Genomic DNA, 19,476 nt, shown 5'->3' on the forward strand with positions numbered 1-19,476 from the left:
AAACATCATTTTTTGGCAGAACTTGGCTTAGGTCTACGTGTCTGACTAGAATACCTAGTATTAGAATAATAATAATACATGTATTTGGCTATAACATCCTTAAAACAGAGTTTACGAGGTGCTGTCAGACAAAGGAAAGACGTGAGAGAACAGGAACAAGACATGTAAGGGTTAAGTTGAGAAAAAAAATTAAATGAAGACAAACAAATCCAAAAATTGATAACTGAATACATAAAAATATGATTTTTATTATCAATACAAACAATAAAAAGGCCATATATATATGTGTGTGTATATATATATATATATATATATATATATATATATATATATAAATTAATCTTTTTATTTCTATAATAAACAAGGCCATTCAATAGTCCCTGGTATTATCATTTTTATTTTTATTTTTTTCAGTACCTGAATTAGAAATAGTATTTTTTTTTTTAATTTGTTGTACATTGTAACCCAGATATCTGTGGACCGACACATTTTACTGTTAGTAATGTAACTTGTGAATGCTCATATACCGTTTCATGCACTGCTGTTTCTATCTGCACACATCTACATCTGCAGACCTACTGTGTTGGTCACTTTTTCCAGAGGTAAAAAATAAAGGCATAGATAGACAAACAGACAGACATAAAATGAACATTTTTCAAATGTTTCTGAACTGTTCATTTATTCAATTAAACTGTCGACTGAGTCCTCAAACCTTGTAGTGACACTCAATAACCATGGGTTTCTCCAGGCAGCTGAGGACTTGATAAGAGAACGATGTGACGAAGCAGGAATCAAAGGGCTTCCAGCTTTCAGTTTTCACTGTCTGAAATATCATTAAGAAACAACAGTTAAGGACAACTGTGGAAGTCAAGACAAGATCTGCAAAGACCAAACCTTTCAGATAAAACTGCAAAACACCAAATAACTGCCCAGGAAGGTTCTGCTGAAGCGCTGTCAGGACGAAAACTTTATTTGTGACCTCACCACAAACGTCAACACTTGAACTCTGCATAGAAACAAGTGCTGTAGACAGAGGAAGCTCAAATTAAGCTCCTTGCCTCCTGCAATCACCAAACATGCTAGAATAAAAGGAACAGCACTTGCTGAAAAACATGGCTTGCCAACCGTTAATAATGGAGGTGGAAACTGTGTAGCTCAGAGAATACTGCACAGATAGAGGAAAGAATGGATTCCACAAAATATAAAAAATCTGGATGTGAATGTGATCAAGACACCGACACAGAGAGGAGGCTTACTTGCGCAGCATGGGAAAGAGCCAAAGCAGACCTGAAAATCCACCATGAAATAGAGAAGAAAGAGAAGACATACAAGCTGATGCTTTTGGAGTGGCTCCCAAAGTCCTCTGACTCAAACATCAATGAAGATCTGTGGGCTGATCTTAAACTGCTGCTCTAAAAATATCTCAGAGCCTGAAGTGATCTGCAGGAAAGAGCACTGTAGCTGCATATTCAGCCATCAAGAAAAAAAAAAAAGAAAAAAGATATTTGCTCAGTGGGAGGGCCCAAAGTTTTGTAGATGCCACAATTTTTTCCCAGATATTTTTGAGTTCATGAAATTACAAACCAACACTTTCATAAAAGATCTAAAAAAAAAAAGGCTACTAAAGCATATTTAGTGCGGTAGTTGAATTTGCGTGCTTTCACTTGAAAAACTACCATAAGTTATTACTTGCTCAGACTTTTGCACGCAAATGTGATACGCTAATACGCTATATACTACCATTGCTATCAGTTCTGGTAGTCCTGATTTGTTGATCAGTTTCTAATTTAAACATCATACTGATAATATTAGTGGGACTAAAAATGGAAACTGTTGAGCATATGGTGACACGAGGTGAGGTGAGTTATCCCCAAGAGACTAAATATAAACATCAACTTTTGTGGGATAGATAGATAGATAGATAGATAGATAGATAGATAGATAGAGAGATAGAGAGATAGATAGTAGTAGTAAGTAATGAGGTGTATGAGTTCTGTATAAAATATATGATAGAAACACAGTCCGGATTAAGAAACCACAGTCCAGTTGTGTCCTCACAGGGAGTTATTGTAGAGCCATATGTCCTGAGGGACAAATGGCCTCCTCAACCTGTCAGTGGAGCAGGACAGAGACGGCGGCCTGTCAATGAATGCGGCTGTCTGCCTGAATCTGCTGCCAGGTGGAGGGTGTGTAAACATTGTTCAAGATGGACCAGAATTTGTCTTTACCAGACGTCAGAGACTCTGACAGAAAACTCTGTCCCATACCACAGAAATACTGTGTTAAATAAACATATTGGTAAATTGAAGCATTTATTTAACAGTGATTTGCAGCATTTGTAGAACGCTTTGGATGTTTGGGTACCTCACTTTAAAGCATTTAAGTTTAATGGAAACGTAACCCTGGTGAAAATCTCTGTAGACTATGTGGGGTTTCAGCATCAAAAGTATTTATTTCTGCTGCTGCATTTCAACTGGCTAAATTCTCCTGTAGCTGAATATGTGCTGTTCATTGTGCATTAGAAAAAAAAACCTCACCATATCCACACCACTGAGCTTGAAGTCACGGTTGTCCTGTAGCCCCGCCTCTACTCCTCCTCCTCATCCAATCAGAGGAGAGAAGCCAACGGCTCACTTCCTGTCCTTCACACGACACATGTTTGCTAGCAGCTAGCTAGAAAAGTGGCAATAAACGCCACCGAAGATGGTCTACCTGAGTAGGATTTGCCTCCGGAAGGTATGTGCTGCAGCAGATAAGCACTGTGTAAATAAAATGTTCAGCCGCAATGTTTGACATTAGCTTGAAAGCTAGCTATCAGTGTCACAGGCTGCTAGCACGGTCAAAACATCAACACACTACGTTGTCGCTAAGCTAACAGTAATGTTAAAAGGCACAGTAAAAGCATAAGAACAAAATCATATTTACGAGCTATCACGGCTTTATGGGCTTTTATTTTAAAAGGTACGAAAACATTGTAGGTTCAATTTACTTTGCTTAACAGAAAGTTGGAGAAGGACGGAGGACCTAAAATAACACACAACATCTCTTGGATGTACAAAAGTGACACATAATTCCTTTGGTTTTATGAAAGTATGGATAAGAAACTCGGATGACAAGGGCTGCGACTATTATTTTGATTATTACATATTTTCTTGCCATCATTTTTGTTATTTTATAGACTTCTAATATCCTTTGTATTGTATTATTGATTAGGGGATCAATAGTTTTCATTATTGCAAACCTTTTTTATGATTGTGTTAATAATTGTTTTAATTTGTTATTCTTACAACAATCTAGTCTGGTGGGCATCATGCGTTCCCCAAACTTATCTATGTGGTCTCAGAATCAGAATCAGAATCAGCTTTAATTGCCAAGTAACGCCGGCCTGAGGGGAGTCTAAACAGGTTGTGACCAGGGTGTGAGGGGTCTGTGGTGATTTTCCTGGCCCGCTTCCCGACCCGGGACCGGTACAGGTCCTGGATGGAGGGAAGATCGGTACCAATGATCCTCTCTGCAGACCTGACTGTTCTCTGCAGTCTGACCTTGTCATGCCTGGTGGCGGATCCAAACCAGACAGTGATGGATGTGGTCAGGACAGACTGGACTATTGCAGTGTAGAACATGATCAGCAGCTCCTGAGGCATGTTGAACTTCCTGAGCTGACGCAGAAAGTATAGCCTCGAGTTTTGTGGGCTCTGTTATTATTGTCAGTATATGAATTGTACTGACTTATAGTTGTATGACTTTAGCCATCAACGTTAAAGGAAGGCTTCACTGTCAAATGTCATGGTCTTTTCTTGCTATATGTGTCTGTCATGCCAACAAATGATGCGTTTAACCCTCGTGCTACCCTTGGGGGCCTCTGGGACCCCAAGCAAATGGACAGACAGAGAGAGATTATGCAAGAGGGTAGCACGAGGGATAAAGGGTTAACCATTTGATCAATTTAGGTCAACTTGGTTTTTGAAGATAATTCAAGTATATGATTCCTTTTTTCTCTTCTGTCTGCAGTATGGAAACTTTGTGGACAACCTCCGCTTGTACGTCCGTGGAGGCAGTGGTGGTATGGGTTTGGCCCGTCTTGGGGGCCAAGGAGGGAAAGGTGGAGATGTTTGGGTGGTGGCGTCAAAGAAGATGACCTTGAAGGGGATCAAGGACAAATACCCACAGAAACGTTTTGTCGGTGGCGTCGGAGCCAACAGCAGGTTGGTTTCTTTAAATGACGCCTTTGCTTTAAACTTCATGGCTCATTTACTCCCATTAATTTAATATGTTAGAGATCTGCAGAAGTTTTGTAATAGTCCTAATTTCGTTCTTCAACAGCGTCCAAGCTTTGAAAGGAGAGAAAGGGAAGGATGCGGAGGTCCTTGCTCCTGTGGGTATCGCTGTCACCACTGATGATGGCAGAAAAATTGGTATGTCTAGAATCTTTTCTAATACCTCTCTCATTTTATGGTAAAGACATACAGTATCTGTAATGAAGTGGGAGTGGAATAGAATTTATTTATTTAATGCTTCTCCTATAAGGTGACCTGAATGCTGAAGGCGATCGTTTGTTGGTGGCTAACGGTGGCGCCGGAGGCTCTTTGTACTCTGGGTTTGAGCCCGGTAGAGGCCAAGCTAAACACATCCGACTGGACCTCAAACTGATTGCTGACCTGGGCCTTGTGGGGTGAGAGCAGAAACACGCACAAAGTGATTTAAGCTGAGGCTCAAATTTGCCCAGACACCGTTTTATCGTGACTTTGTTCTTGTGTTGAATCACCCTCAGGTTCCCAAATGCAGGAAAGTCATCTCTGCTGACAGCTTTGTCTAACGCCACACCTCAGATTGCCAGCTATGCTTGTAAGATCATAATAACACACACACACACACACATGAAATAATTTGATCAATATTCTATGATCTTCTCTTTATAAAATCCGTTATAAATTCCACAGTCACGACGTTGAAGCCTGAGATTGGCAAACTGATGTATTCCGATTACAAGCAGGTATGGAAATTAAAATGACTGTATTGTCGTTTAATTGTCCATTGAATTAGCTCTATTGTGTGTTTCCTTCATAGACTGGTGTTTTTATTTTTGATAGATCTCTGTTGCTGATCTTCCGGGGTTGATTGAGGGAGCTCACATGAACAAAGGCATGGGCCACAAGTTCCTAAAACACATCGAGAGGACCAAGCAGCTGTTATTTGTGGTGTGTTGTGACACAAGCTGACACCTACGTATGTCTGAGTGTGGTCTGATGTAAACTATCTGTGATGAATATGGAGTCCTGATTGGTTGTGTTATGTCTGACTGCAGGTTGATGTCTGCGGTTTCCAGCTGGCAAGTAAAACGCCATTTAGGTCGGCCTTTGAAGCTGTGCAACTTCTCACTAAGGTGAGACAGAAGCTATTATTTATTTTTGTGATATGTTATATCATAACCCTCACAGCCAGGTCCTTTTCTAAACTCGTTTGACTCCCTTTTATCTGCCTTGAATTAAGATTCACCGGCTATGTATATTTATCTTACCTTTTACTCTGCTTTCTCATTCCTTTCTGAAGGAGCTGGAGTTGTATAAAGAGGAGCTGATGTCCAAGCCTGCATTACTCGTGGTGAATAAAATGGATCTGCCTGACGCAGAGGACAAACTAGCAGAGCTGAAGGAGAAACTACAAAACCCAGAGGGTAAATTCAAAGAATCTAAACACTGTTTCCATTTTGATATACAGCTCTGTATTGAAGCGTGTAACAATAAATACTAGTAATATATCAGACATTGATCCGGATGTCAGTACATGTATTAACAACATGATAAAAAGCACAAAACAGTGATCTATATCCTGTAAGTTAAACATCATTTTGAATTTAATATTTACTTTTTATTATGGAGTAATGGTGGAGTCACAATGTAGTACTAGTACTAGTATTCGATTCTTTTGATAAAGACAGAACAGTTTTAATCAGGACCAAAAACGAGAACAGAGGAAGACAGTCATTTGTGTTGCCTGCAGTATATCAACAAGACAGTAATGCACACTGGCTTTTTGTTTTGTTCCCCTTATTTCCCCCACCGCAGAGTTTTGTGATCTGCTGCCTGATGACATGATACCAAAGAACTATATGACCTTCAGACACGTGGTTCCTGTTTCTGCCGTCACCGGGTTTGGTGTCGACCATCTGAAAAGCTGCATCCGGCAGTCCCTCGATGAAGAAGCAGCCATGGAAACTAAACCCTTCCATCGAGAAAAGCTGCAAGCACTGAGGGGCCACTTCCAAGGGCGTTTGTGATAAACATGGACAGCATATCCCTCGTGCTTCAGACAGACCTTAAGTGCACAACAACAGATGAGTCTCGTCCTGTCTGCTGACAAAGTGCACAGTAAAGGAACTGTCAGGGCTTATGGACAAACGTCATCCAATGAGAAGACAACAGAAAGTATTGAGCTTCAGTCCAGACCTGTCTGCAGAAGTAATGGAGGACAATTCTCATTTGTTTGTCACGGACAGTTTGATGACGCTCCATGTGTTCGAAAGTTGAACCTTGCTTTGTAAAAGACTGATAAAACTATTTGAACACCAAACTGATTCACATGACTATGAAATGTTTTGCTATTCTTTGTCATTTATTGCTCTTTGTGATTAAAATGCTATTTATTTTAAGGGTGCCCCGATACCGATGATGATATCTCAACACAGGGAACTGACGCAGTAGCAGTCCTTTCTTTGTCCCATGTATCTACACCTTGCTGTAAAACCTGCTGTTATAAATTTTATAGGAGATACCTTGAGGTCATGTATTTCTTCAGTCTGCACCCTGAAGTGATTGAAGAAATAAATTCTGGAAGCAATGTGTTGATGAAAGTTTTATTTTATATTAAATATATTACAATACTGAATGATTAAGAGGAAAAAAAATATGGGGGATTGATTTTTGAATTGTCAATCTGTACAGCATACAGGCAAAATAAACAACATAAAGGGGACAACTGCAGTATTACCATTAGTACATGTGGGGGTTTTAAGGTTCCTGGAGCAGAGTGCCGATGAGTCTGACGAGATCGGAGCACGTGGCTGAGACTGGGTGGTTGGTGTGCTCTAGTACACAAATACATTCAAGTCTCTGGCTGCACAGAGACAGACAGCTCATCTGTGGGGGACATTTGCCAGAGTTGTCCTGTTCGTATTAGTCAATCCGGCCGTGTGCGAAGGCAAATACAGCAGATGTGTTTGGAAGATTGACGACAACAAAAGAAATCGCTGCGGCCTGCACGGTCTCAACCCTAATGAAAGAGTCCTCAGAGTGTTATACAGTGCAATGTCCACGACTCTGGGACAAATGTCTCGATGCAGCACGGTATCACGATGTTAAAAACGTTACTCGGGAGCTCACATAATGGTCTCCTCAGCGTCGGGCCGCTGGACATTGACCGATACTTTAAGAAGACCGGAGCAAAGACGACAGCTCTGGTAAAAGGCAAATCATGAGCCCGTACAGATCTCATTTACAACAACCTTATACAGATCAGCACATGCCAAAATAACTTCAGCTTCTATTGGCCCCAGGACAGATGTGTTAAAAACAGAAACTCAACATGTCTCCACTCAAACTCATCAACACACATAATTACAATAATGCACTTAATTACTGTTCGAGTAGCTGCTGTACACAATGCTGAGAAAAGAAGTGAACATTACAAAGGTACTTAATAAAAAAGATACTAGTAGCAATATTAGTCCAATATTGTGAAGATCGTATTACCTATACAGTCCTAATGCTTACATGAATTACAAATGTAAAAGTGCCCACACTGGAACAAAAGCTAAACAACAGTAAAATGACAAACATGAGGCCTTAAGACAACAGTTTCTACACAAGGTAGAGCATTGAGTCGTAACTGTACAAAGAACTTGCTGTTGGGGAGTGGGATTCATTTCCAGGAAATCCACCTAAAATAGCTAAACTGGCATGACATCAGTCGGAGCACGTTAAAAAAAAGAAAAGAAAAAAAAAAGCTATTCTCAATCCTTTTTAAGCCCTGTGACTTCCTGTCCTGACTTTGTCTACAAAGCTGCGGTTCACAAACCCATTAAGACAACGGGAGAAGGCAATGAGGGGGAAAATCTATCATGGACATGCTCGTTTCCCGTTATGTTCTCACAAATGGGCCTACCGGAAGAAATAATTTGATATAGAACTGTCATGCTGTTGGTCTTCACAAGCTCAAACAGCAAGCACTGTACAGCATAGTTAATCATTTACAAGGCTAAATATCTCAGTCATCACAGCTAAATCCAAAATGCACATTTCAGTCACAGTTCTGGCCCGACTCAGCCATATTCACCTCTTCTTCTCACGTTCAAGCGACTTTGTGGGAGCACACTGGCCTCAAACATCCAAATGTAGAGGGGGAACTAAACATTATCATGAATGGGAAATGTCCAAAAACCACATGAGTGACAAGTGGCACGTCTATAACTACACTAAACACACATTAGTCTTTTAATTTCACTCAGGAATGGCACATTAAACTATTTAGATTTGGGCTAAATTAATACTCATCAATGACCGCCTCAGTAACTCTCCCAATGTGCCACAATTAACATTAATGGACGTCTGTGTGCTCTTCACAGAGTTGGAAATAGAGCTAAGATAATATTAAAAAAAAATACTTACATTCTGCTGTGGATGGAGGAAGTTAAAGAGGTCACAGTTACAGAGGGAGAAATAATGAGGACAAAAAAACAGAAACCCAGACGGAAGAACGACTGTAGGGTCTCGAGTCTTATCTACAGAGATCCGCTTCTGTCGACAACACAGCAGAAAAAAAGAGGAGAGACACTCTCTCTGTCTTTTTGTCTTTCAAAATAAAAGCAAAAACATATTCTTGTGTGTATTTTACTGTACATATTTACACACACACACACATAAACCAAAGGGAAGGGGAGGGAGAGCAGAGTAGGGCAGGGTCAGGCTGGTTCCATGAGCTGGGGTTATGGGCTATAACTGCTGATACAATATGGGTTAACCTTTAGTGGAGAGAAAACCTACAGAAGGTATAAAATCACTGCCCATTCGCATGCTTTCCTTTCAGATCAGACCGCTGTTCTGCTCGTCTTCTCAGTGGGAGGAGGTTGCTGATAAACAGGGTTGTCTCATGCATACAGTGTCGTAGTTTCTACAGTGATTCACGTGCGTCAAAACGGAAATGAAATCCAGCGTGATACAATGGGACGCTCCTGGCTCCGCTGCTCTCCTTTAAGAGAGGAGGTGGTGTTGAAGTGACAAGAGCCGGGCTAAAGAGGAGGTTAACAGGGTAGCAGGGCAGGCGGGAGGGGTCGGAGTGATGGGGGTTTCCGCTCCCATTGGTGAGGCTTGAGCAGACGGGAACAGCTCAGTCTGAGCTCCAGCTGGTCTGGAGTGGATGTGGAGCCGGTTTCCGCTCCGGCAACTCCGCATCGTCTTGTAGAGATCCACTGGATGACACCCACTTGATAAACAGCCTCGGAGATACTGACTTGTACACACTAACTCAAACACACCTCTTTCTACTTCCTGTCCAGTGGGGGGGCGGGGGCTCGCTCTCTTTCTCTTCAGTTGTTTCGAGTCATTTTTGTTTCATTTTTGTGTTTTTCATTCATAGAAAAGGAGAGACAAGTGTAGTTCTTTAAGGTCTTTTGCAGAGTGGGCATGACTGTTGTTAAATTGAGGTCTCCCACAGCTGGAGAGAGAAGAAGAAGGGAGACGGGTGCACAGAGGAGAGAGAGAAAGATAGATATTTTAACATTTGTCATTGTTCACTCTTGGAGAGTCACTTCATAGTAGACGTGGAAATTGATAGGATTTTATCGATACCAATGCCATTATGAATTCTGCTGTTTAAACTGATGGTTTATTGAATGAAATATTGATTCCTAATACATTTTCTGTGTAGGGGGGGAAAAAAAGTAGGCCAGCCTCTGAGCTCCGCATTTGACTCAGACGTTCTGTTTAACCACTGTTTAATTTGAAAACCGCACAGATGCATTTGTTATCACGGCCCAATTAGTGCTATAATCTGGCTTTAAGTTATGACTGATACTTGCCCTGGCGCTCTGCCTGTTGGCTTTCCTCTGGTCATCGGGGAGAGGTGGCATAGGGTATGGATATCTCCTGCTGGATGCAATAGATCCTGTAGAGGATGTGGGAGACTTGGCAGGGGATAGCGTCCTGAGGAAAAAAAGAAGTGACATTATTAAACCACGGCCTCTTCTTTTTAAGTCGGTGTAGGATTAAGTTGACCAAAGACACAGATAAATAAATGAGGTTAGATCCAGGAACCTGTGCTCATGTTACACCTGTGACTTTGGGCAACATCCTCCTTGTGCTGCTCCAGTTATTGAGTTTTCACCTTCCTAAAGAGAGAGGTTGCTTTTAAAAGCTCTCACTCCTGCTCATCAAAAATAAACATGTTAAAATAAACCAGTGCAACAAAAGCTTAGCTTTCAAGAGCAACCTCTGTGCACACTATTTACTCCTGCGCACTATAGTACACAGTTCCCAGCTGAGGTGTGGGCGCAGTCGTAGTCATGCTTCCCTGTGGCAGAGCGTTTTCAGCAAGAAGTAAGACGTCGTCAGACAAGAACGTGCAGAATTGATCTTTAGCCACAGTGAAAACAGCATTCTGCTAAGGGCAACTTCTGCCAGATGAACTGATGCACTGTCTTGATACGTGAGATCAGTGTATGATGCTTATTACTGGGAGCAAGTGATTGAGACAGCAGACCAGACCAGAGCTGGGTAAGAACAACATACTAAGAATCAGAGGGAGAGGTCCTATCCACAGAAACAGATGCAGAAAGCCTGTCCCATGTGCAGTAGCTCATATGCACCACTGCTGCGTGCTGATCGGAAAGTCCTGGATTGGTCAAAGCAGTGGAGAGAGTGGAGCTGGTAGGTCATTGGTTCCAGAAGAAATTTTTTTCTCACGATAAATTCCTGTATTCAGTTTTATTTTTAATATCTGAATATGAAGAAATACAGCTTATTTTTAGCTATGCCAGAAGTGCAGCTCCAAGGATGACAGTGTTGATTGGTTATCGCTTTTGGTGCTTATAGGTACTTGTGCCATCAGGAGGTTTGTCTCATCAGTCTGAAATGTTTTCTGCTGCCTGCTGTTTGGCAATTTCTTCCTGCAGAACGTATTGTTCTGTGACCTGATGCAAAGCTCCATGTCTCCCCATTCTTTTGGACCGTTTCTGTCCTTCAGTAGACGTTGTAACACGGGGAAGGTCTATAGATTCCAGTGCTGATTGACTGATACGGTGGAGTTTGGTTTGCAGAAGTGAAGAAATACTGTAGTTGGCATAATTATCTATAGACCTCGGACACGATCAGAGAGTTGGTCTACGGTTTGTCACAACTGCACGGTGATGATGTCAAAGCCGTACCCAAAGCTTGGCAGTGACATCACACTGATGCAAAGACACGTAAAGGTCACTGAGAGCGAGGCTGGGCCGACACACAAACACTTACTGACAGAACAACACTGAACATGCAGAGATAGCAAGAGGCAAAGGAGGGAATTAGGAGAAACAAGGAATAAAACGACTGAATCATAACTGTATTATAACACTAGCACAGGCAGTCAAAGCCATTATTTCCTTTGCACCAACACAACAAAGCAGGAAATGAAAATCTGCAAATAAAAAATGCAGCTGTTTATAAAAATAGTCTTCAGTGGCATTGGTAAAAACATAAAGCTTTTTTTTGTCCTTTTTTGATGCTGAGTGGCAACCCCTTTTAAGAACTACAAGTTGCAACATGCCTATGTTCTGTAACACTTTAACTAAGTTACTTCAAAGCATCTCCAGAAAAAGACCAGGCTGGCTCTAAACTTGCTTTCCATACCACAAATCAAACCAAACGTGAGGGAGTTTTAGACAAGCGTGTAGGGTACGGGACATGGTCTGAGGTAATACCTAAGGAAAGGTCCTTGAGTGTTTTTATTCACATCTTCTACCCATTTAGTTACATCATAAAACTCTGTTTTGGAGCGAGGGGTTAAATACCTGTGGGGGGAGGGAGGGGGAGGTTAATGGACACAACACAAGGAGGGGGGGAGAGAGAAAAGGTAAGAAGGAAAGGAAAAGGACATAAAAATCTCCAGAAATAAGCAAAAAGTGTGGGGAGAGAGGAAGAGGAAACATTTTAGGAAAGCAGAGCAGAGCAAAGATATTTTGAACAAGATGCAATTGAGAAAATGGTGAGAAGATGGCGGACAGACCTGCGTGTGGTGTCAGATGAAAACAGCACCATGAAAAACACAAACAACTGTGTCGTGTGTGTCACAGGCTCAGTTGCATATTGGTCACATCACTGCAGGCAGTCAGCTTCTCGTCAGTCCCATGCTTATAATAACAGCTGCACTACAGACTACTTCATATGCCAAGACCTTCAAACCCAGAAACAAACCAACGTGCCAGGCTGGGAGGCAGCCAGTGCTTATCGTCCATTAACAGTCAACAGGCATATATGCAAATACAGTTTATTCACAGGCTTTGAGAAATGTTTAAAAGATTAAGAGGTGCAGTAAAATTTCACAAGCCAGACGAGAGATATTTCAAACTGATAAGAAAAGACAATGTGATGTCAAAGTCTTTTGACTTCAGTGCATCGTACTATTTGTATTTCTCTCTATCCTTGTTAAAAAAATAATTGAGGACAGTAGCTCTTTTAAAATAGGGACTGTAACATTATTTGTATTCTGTCAACAAATCAAATCAAAAGACCAAAAACAAACAATACACTGATCATACTACATGTTAAGTAGTTTGACTTTTCTAAATGACAAACATCTTTAAGATGCTCGCTAAAACATTGTTCCAGTCTTTTTGTGTGATTTGTTGACACAAGAAAAATATTAAATAAGAAATAATACCAGCTTTATCCTTATAAAGATTCAGATTTCTTTTACTGTGACATCTGTTTCTCGGCAGATTGTGTGTATGTTGTTCATTGACAACATGATCATCTTCCCACAAGGGACTTACTCTGTGGAGTTAGAGCGAGCACGGAACTTCTTTCCTTTCAGTTTCTTACGATTGCCACTCAGATTTCCTGCACAGAAACACAACATAAACACACCGTAAACACGATATAAGTACAGTTAAATACAATTGCTTGAAAAACATTTATTGGAAGTACAATGCATGAGAGTGCAGGTTCAGGAAAGATATAAAATAAAGAACAATCCCCTCATGTCCTGACTAAAGCTTCATGCTTCTTTTTCTACATTTGTACAATTTGTTGTACTGCTCAGGACATTAACCTCAGGTGCTTTGGGGAAACAAACACACAGTACTCCACCTTGAAATTATAATTTTTTTTACCTTGCCATGAGTTGCTCCTCGGTCGCCCATTTTCACAGATGTCAGAAATGTGTTTGGCATCTGGAATTCTCTCACTCCATGAGTGGGACAGGCCGTTAGATCTACGCACACATACAGCATGAGGATAAAACAAAACAGTTCAGCAATGTCCCGCCTAGAAAATCTGTTGCGTTTCCTGCGATGAGAGAGGAGGCCAAGGGGTGGAGAAGATGGAGATGCCGTGTAATAATTATGAGCCATGATACGCTAGTATGACAGCTGAATATGATATGAGAGGAATCAGCCACTTAATTCTCCATTCCCACCAAAATGTTCACAAATTTGCACATTTTGGTTCATTTCCAAATACTTTAGGAAAGATAATGACAGCCATGATAGTGATAAAAGCATGATAGGACCGCTCATTTACTTACAGAGAATGCAACATACACACACACACAATTGCAAGCAAATGAACGAGTGATGATGAGATAGCACACCTGAAGCCAAACACTGAGATGTTCTGAGAAATGGATGGGATGGAGGGAGTGAAGGACAGGGTGCAAATCTGCAGGTGCGACAGGCAGGCTGACCTCTTCTTGGAGCTGCAGCCGGAGTTTGTGCTGACGCCTGGAGGCATGTCACTGTAAAATGAATCTGCATCCCCAGGCTTTGTGACATAGTCACCTGGGGGCATTTGCCTGGAAATACAGAAGAGGGCTTTAGGATGCTGTAGAAAGGAGCACGAGTGCAGGAAACACACAGCTTAAGGTTTTGTCAGATTTTGTCATTGAACAAATATCCAAAAAGGTTAAAGAAAGACAACTGGACTTGTAGAGTTTCTTGAAAACAACTCCAGTTGGTGAACAACATCGTCATAGTTACTTAAAACCTTCTTGAGCAAATGTTATTTGTTTCTAAAATGATTCATCCTTGCACTTTAATTAAACCCAAATTTGAGACTTCAGCGTTCCCATTTGTGTTGCTTCGACTGCACTGGTTTTCAAGGAAAAATATAGTGCTTTTATCTGAGCTCCACTTTAGCTGCTAGTTCCTGTACAAAACAAACTGTGATGATTTGGTGCAGACAAAACTGTCTGACATGTTATAAAATAAGACTACTGCTTGTAGGAGTAAATTTGTAGTGTTATATTAAAGCTTTAGTAATGGATCTGTGTACAACCACTGGTCAAGGATATTTTCTGTCTCCAGATAAGTCCTAATTTGTAATTTATACTTTACAATGCTTTTGAATAATTTGAAGAGTTCTGTGTTATTCAAAACTATTAATATTGTGTCTCATGCAAAACAGTTAAATTAACATAACTAACTCTAAAAACACACATAGAAAAAAAATCACAGCTCTGAAAAAGCAACATATGAAAAATAAAGTTTAAGCAAACCGGCAGAATCTTCTGTGAACCTCTGACTCTGCGAAACGTTTCTGCTTGTAGCTCCTGTGAGGAGGACAGTGGCCATTGATCATTGATCTTTCACCAAATCTGTTGCACATTATTACGCATCGCACAGACAAACAACAAGGACACTCACTTGTAGCACCAGGCTGTAACAGCCAGTATCAGGGCGAGGAAGAGGATCGAGCCTGCAATGGCCCCGATGATGATGTTGGTGCTGGTGATACCTGAGACAAGGGAAGAGAGGACAGTGGGAAGCCAAATGTGTGTTAATTGGATGTGAGTCTCATGTACCCTGAGTAATCTATACACATGGGGATACACAAACCACAAAACACTGCGGCAGAAGACAAAAACACAATACCTTTAGCAAGGGAAAGTTTAGAAGGAGGACAAGTGGGGATAAACTGATGTCACCCTCCAGCGCTACTCTGAGAGCAACTTACATGTGCTTTGGATTGAGGGTAACACTAAAAACGTAATGCTTTGTTTTTCCACTTTAATTAGGGTCACGGTTAACCAGCCGTGGTGAGCTGAAGTTTGTATGAGAGAGGAAGAGAAGGACCGGGAAATGACATCAAAGACGGGACAAACACAATGAAAGATGAACTCAAATCTGACCTCAAGTCACTCCGTGAAAGACATCAGCCTGTCGACAAAGAATGAGTGTGAAAATAATGACAAACAAAAAGAGTGACATGCGTGGTTCAGTGAATACAAATGCAGCTGGTCTTAAAGAGCAGATGTTAGCCCGCCACAGGATCTAAAATAAACATAAATGCAACAGACACACACGAAAAAAAGCAAAGAAACTGGTTGAAGTATTTGTGGATTGGAGTAAGGGAGGGATAATAAGAAACAGAAAGAGATGAAGCAGTTTGGAAAGAGTGGAGAAGAACAGGTATGAAGAGGTAGACCTGAATGTTGACATGAGGGAGAAAATGGGAAGTAGAGAGAGGGCTGAACAGACAGAGGTGGCAGGTTGTGAGTAGAGTGGTAATAGATTCTCTACCTGAAGCAGACGCAGTGGGTCCCACCACAAGGTAACTGAAAGGAGACATGGAGTTACAGTCATCTCCCATCCAGCCCCGGAAACACACACACTTCAGCTCATTACTGCACACCTGCAGAACAAAAATATAAAGAGAAAAAAAGCTTAGAAGAATATGTGGTTATATGTTGATTAGCAAAGACAGCTGGACATTGAGTCTGAAGTAAACACTGTTCACAATTGAGACGTTTCTCAACCTAATTAAAAAAGGGCAATTCAAATTATTTTGCAAGGGTTACACTTCCTGTAACCCATAATCTACTGTGCACCTTATGTTCATCATTCAGCGTACAACTTGAAGGTAGGATTTGAGGACGGTGAAGACAGACATCTGTTGTTACAAAATAGCAATAGCCAAGCGATCCATTTCATCTGAAGGGCTAAAATAGTTATGTAAGTGTATGATATGAGTTGGTGGGTACCCCGTGTCCAGAGCAGATGGACTTGTCAGTGGTCCCGGGGCAGGTGCTGAAGTTGAACTGTTGCACAGGGAGACATCTGTGATTGAAACAGATGCTGTCTGTTCCGCAGGCCGTCCCATCCTCGACATATCCCAGGTCAGTGTCGCCGTCGATCACCACGTGAGCGCCGCTGAACAGCAAACACGACTGAGTCAGTAACACGTCATGAGAGAAAGACCAGGTTTCATTGCAGTATGTACGGCGTGTATGTGCTCTTTATGCCGCCATCTTCAAACCGATTAGTTCAGAGGGTTTCAGGTTTTAATTTAGTTACAGAGCAACTTATTTTGTCCCAGATCCCTTGATTAGTTCCATCCATATCTTTGTTAACAAGTAATTTCCTTCTGGACCCAAAATGAGGGTGAAACTATAAACAATGGAGGAAAGTCATCAACAGCTATCAAGTGGGGTGTTATTTTAGAGATAGAGAACCAGCGAGCAAAACAAGGTCGGATATATCAGTCTTTTTAGTCTATTAGTTTTACCTGCAGTCCAGAGAAGCACTGTGCTGGGCTACTGAGAATGAGGTCAGTCCTCCCTGCAGCTCTCCCAGTCGTGGGGCAGGTGAGATGTTGGAGCACAGCAGGTAGCCACAGTGAACATCCCTGAGACACAGAAGTGCAAACACAAATCAGTTTGAGAGAATGAGCCAGAGCCGCATCCACTAGGTATCAGTCACAGAGAAGACTGGCTTACTGTTTGTTACACTGGATCCAGGTGTCCTTGTCCTTTCCACAGTTGCCTTTTTCTGTCCCCTCGATGTTCAGCTTTTCGTAGCAGAACTTGTCAGCTGCTGTAGCCTCTGAGGGAGACCCAACACAAATAACGTTGAGTGCAAAACATCAGGGACCTCGTAAGTGCCAACAATATTTAATTGTGCGAGATCTCCTCTGCAGAGATGCATGAGAGATAATACACTTACTCTCTCCCCAAATGTACTTGCACTGTCTGTCTTTGGTTTTACACCTTCCATTGAAGCAGCGGCCCTGTGGAGAGAGAAATATTATATGTGACTGTTAATAAATTGTCAACAGAGCTGGTCCTGAGCATAAAATAAACCTTTAATCTAAGAACTCATTCAACTGTTTAACATCTCACCTGGTCTTTTTCACATGTGTAACCATCCATCTTGTGCACATTTGGTGGACACTGCAAGAAGCAGAGAATGCCTCAGAAATACTGTCACATGAATCTGAACATGAACACATGTTTATATGTGCCGCGTGAAGAAAGCCCTTGCTCACCTGGCTGGAATTGCCTGAGCAGTCTTCTGGGATGTCACAATCATTCACTGCGTCTCGGCACACAACTCCTCTGACCTCCATCTGCAGCAGCATACAATACAGATCAAAGAGACTGCAAGGGGGTTTGAGTTTAAGTTGCAGTGACAACATCGGGAAATGGGAATCTTTTTCTCTTTTGATATCCCACGCCACTATTAGTCCATCTGTGTCCCATATTCCCCCAATTCACAGCTCAACTACGCCAGCATTTATTTAACCATTCATTTTGACATATGTCCATAATTCTAAATAGCAAGTTGTCTTTGTTCGCTGCTCCAAAACCACTGAATTATAAGACTGAAAGAAAGCCAAATGGCAGTTGCATTTTTAAAGGCATTGATATACACGGCTTTTACAGTGGCCAGGACAATGTGACGTAAGAAAACACAGGCAAACTAAGAAAACGTTGTCATCAGTTTGACAATGCATCTGCTGCAAATACTCACACCAACAACAAAAACCAGCAAAGAAATGGAAAGGGAAATGTTTCCAGGGGACCCCATACAGCGAATAAATAAAATAAATATTATTAATGCCATCAAATGGTAAATAAATTGTGCAGTTTGATGGATTATTTGTAATGACAGGCTAATAATAAGCAAAAGCCTTAGAAAGATTAGATTACATTTCAACTCATTTCCAACACCACTGATGGATAGCGAACTTCAATAACTTTGAGACGTGTCTCAGACCCGTTCATCCCTTTGTGGGTCCCTGGAAACATTTCTGTTGTACTTTGCTTTGCTCTACTTGCATTGCATTTCTGTATTTGCTGCACATGTGCTGTCAAACTGAGGAAGACTTTGACTGTGTTTTGTCTGTTTGCATGTGTTCCCTTAGCTGCAGTGTGTTGAGCTCTCTCGTTCACCGCAGGCGTGGCCTGTTTTGTACCTGGCAGTTGTTGCAGCAGAGTCCGTTGCTACAGTTGGAGCCTTGAGTCAGGGTGCAGTTCTTACAGCAGTTCTCCCCTTCCCTCGCACACTCCTAAAAGACAAACAAACAGAAACAGATCTCAGATGTGTTCTTTTCTTTTAATGAATGTTGTGTTTTACATCATATAATCGATTTAAAAAGAGGTTCTCCGCGGACAAACTCCACCAGTAATAAGTGCCTTGATTTCTCCAGTGAAATTACTTCAGCGCTAGACATGACCTCCTCTTAGACCAAGCCTGACACAGCAGGTGGTTTTCCTGTCGGGCAATTAGCCCATCGTCTTGACCTCAGATGATTATTCGGTTAAATCTTCAGAATACATCTCCCAATTTGCATTCATCAGTTCACCTAGAGACATTTTAACTCACCGCCGCATTGCCACAGTCACACTCCTCTCCTGGCTCCACGAAGCCATTTCCACATTCTGGAGGGTCCAGCAGCTGAGTGGAAAAAGGTCAAAATGAATATACACATTAATATATGCATGTCCAGCATGTCCAGCGTGTCCAGCGTGTCCAGTGTGCGTGTGTGTATGATATACCTTCAGAGGTTTGTTGAACAGACAGGCTCCTCCACCGCTGTTCAGAAAGTTATGGTACTCCTCCACGTTGCACTCAGAGAACTTCTTGGGCAGGTAGAAACTGCTCAATACAACCACAGAATATTATGTTGTTACTGCGGATCAAATACATAAAACATCCCCAGACATTACTGTGAGAAAGAAGGTTTGCTCCAAAACCACACTAGAGGACAAAACATTTAACAAATAGTGTGGGGAAAATACAGCTTTAAGCATTTTTACCTATAAAATAAAATTTTAACCTTTTTTGTACCATTATACTTTATTACTTAAATGTTATATTCACTAGCACAGACCTGGCCATTGCAAAGTTGCATTTCTTACCAAAGACACCATAAATATTTAGGGTATCACAGGTTTACCATACTCACAGTTCAGACGAGATCCTTACAATAACATGGGGACAGATATACAGGA

General features: G+C 41.4%; 2 protein-coding genes across 2 annotated transcripts in view; one reads left to right on the forward strand and one right to left on the reverse strand.

Moving 5' to 3' along the window:
* Positions 1-2,635: 2,635 nt before the first annotated feature.
* On the forward strand, positions 2,636-7,753 carry gtpbp10 (GTP-binding protein 10 (putative)). The gene is made up of 10 exons (XM_084557780.1): positions 2,636-2,736; positions 4,012-4,205; positions 4,324-4,415; positions 4,528-4,672; positions 4,772-4,845; positions 4,941-4,993; positions 5,091-5,198; positions 5,306-5,383; positions 5,551-5,674; positions 6,066-7,753. Exons 1-10 carry the CDS (start codon positions 2,704-2,706, stop codon positions 6,275-6,277), a joined length of 1,113 nt encoding a protein of 370 aa, XP_084413906.1. The 5' UTR covers positions 2,636-2,703; the 3' UTR covers positions 6,278-7,753.
* Positions 7,754-9,295: 1,542 nt separating this feature from the next.
* Positions 9,296-19,476, reverse strand: part of adam22 (ADAM metallopeptidase domain 22) — a gene marked incomplete at both ends in the record, with an annotated part of 51,154 nt that continues 40,973 nt past the window's right edge. Inside the window, 18 exons of the mRNA XM_084557861.1 lie at positions 9,296-9,463; positions 10,073-10,196; positions 11,948-12,037; positions 13,019-13,085; positions 13,358-13,458; positions 13,837-14,037; positions 14,740-14,793; positions 14,888-14,978; positions 15,764-15,875; positions 16,225-16,393; positions 16,749-16,868; positions 16,960-17,065; positions 17,186-17,249; positions 17,362-17,412; positions 17,508-17,588; positions 18,438-18,530; positions 18,848-18,919; positions 19,021-19,120. Coding sequence (XP_084413987.1) covers positions 9,296-9,463; positions 10,073-10,196; positions 11,948-12,037; positions 13,019-13,085; positions 13,358-13,458; positions 13,837-14,037; positions 14,740-14,793; positions 14,888-14,978; positions 15,764-15,875; positions 16,225-16,393; positions 16,749-16,868; positions 16,960-17,065; positions 17,186-17,249; positions 17,362-17,412; positions 17,508-17,588; positions 18,438-18,530; positions 18,848-18,919; positions 19,021-19,120 — 1,864 coding nt within the window. The remainder of the gene's footprint in view (positions 9,464-10,072; positions 10,197-11,947; positions 12,038-13,018; positions 13,086-13,357; positions 13,459-13,836; positions 14,038-14,739; positions 14,794-14,887; positions 14,979-15,763; positions 15,876-16,224; positions 16,394-16,748; positions 16,869-16,959; positions 17,066-17,185; positions 17,250-17,361; positions 17,413-17,507; positions 17,589-18,437; positions 18,531-18,847; positions 18,920-19,020; positions 19,121-19,476) is intronic.

Source organism: Chelon labrosus, assembly GCF_963514085.1.
Source record: "Chelon labrosus genome assembly, chromosome: 12".
NCBI classification, from domain to species: domain Eukaryota; kingdom Metazoa; phylum Chordata; class Actinopteri; order Mugiliformes; family Mugilidae; genus Chelon; species Chelon labrosus.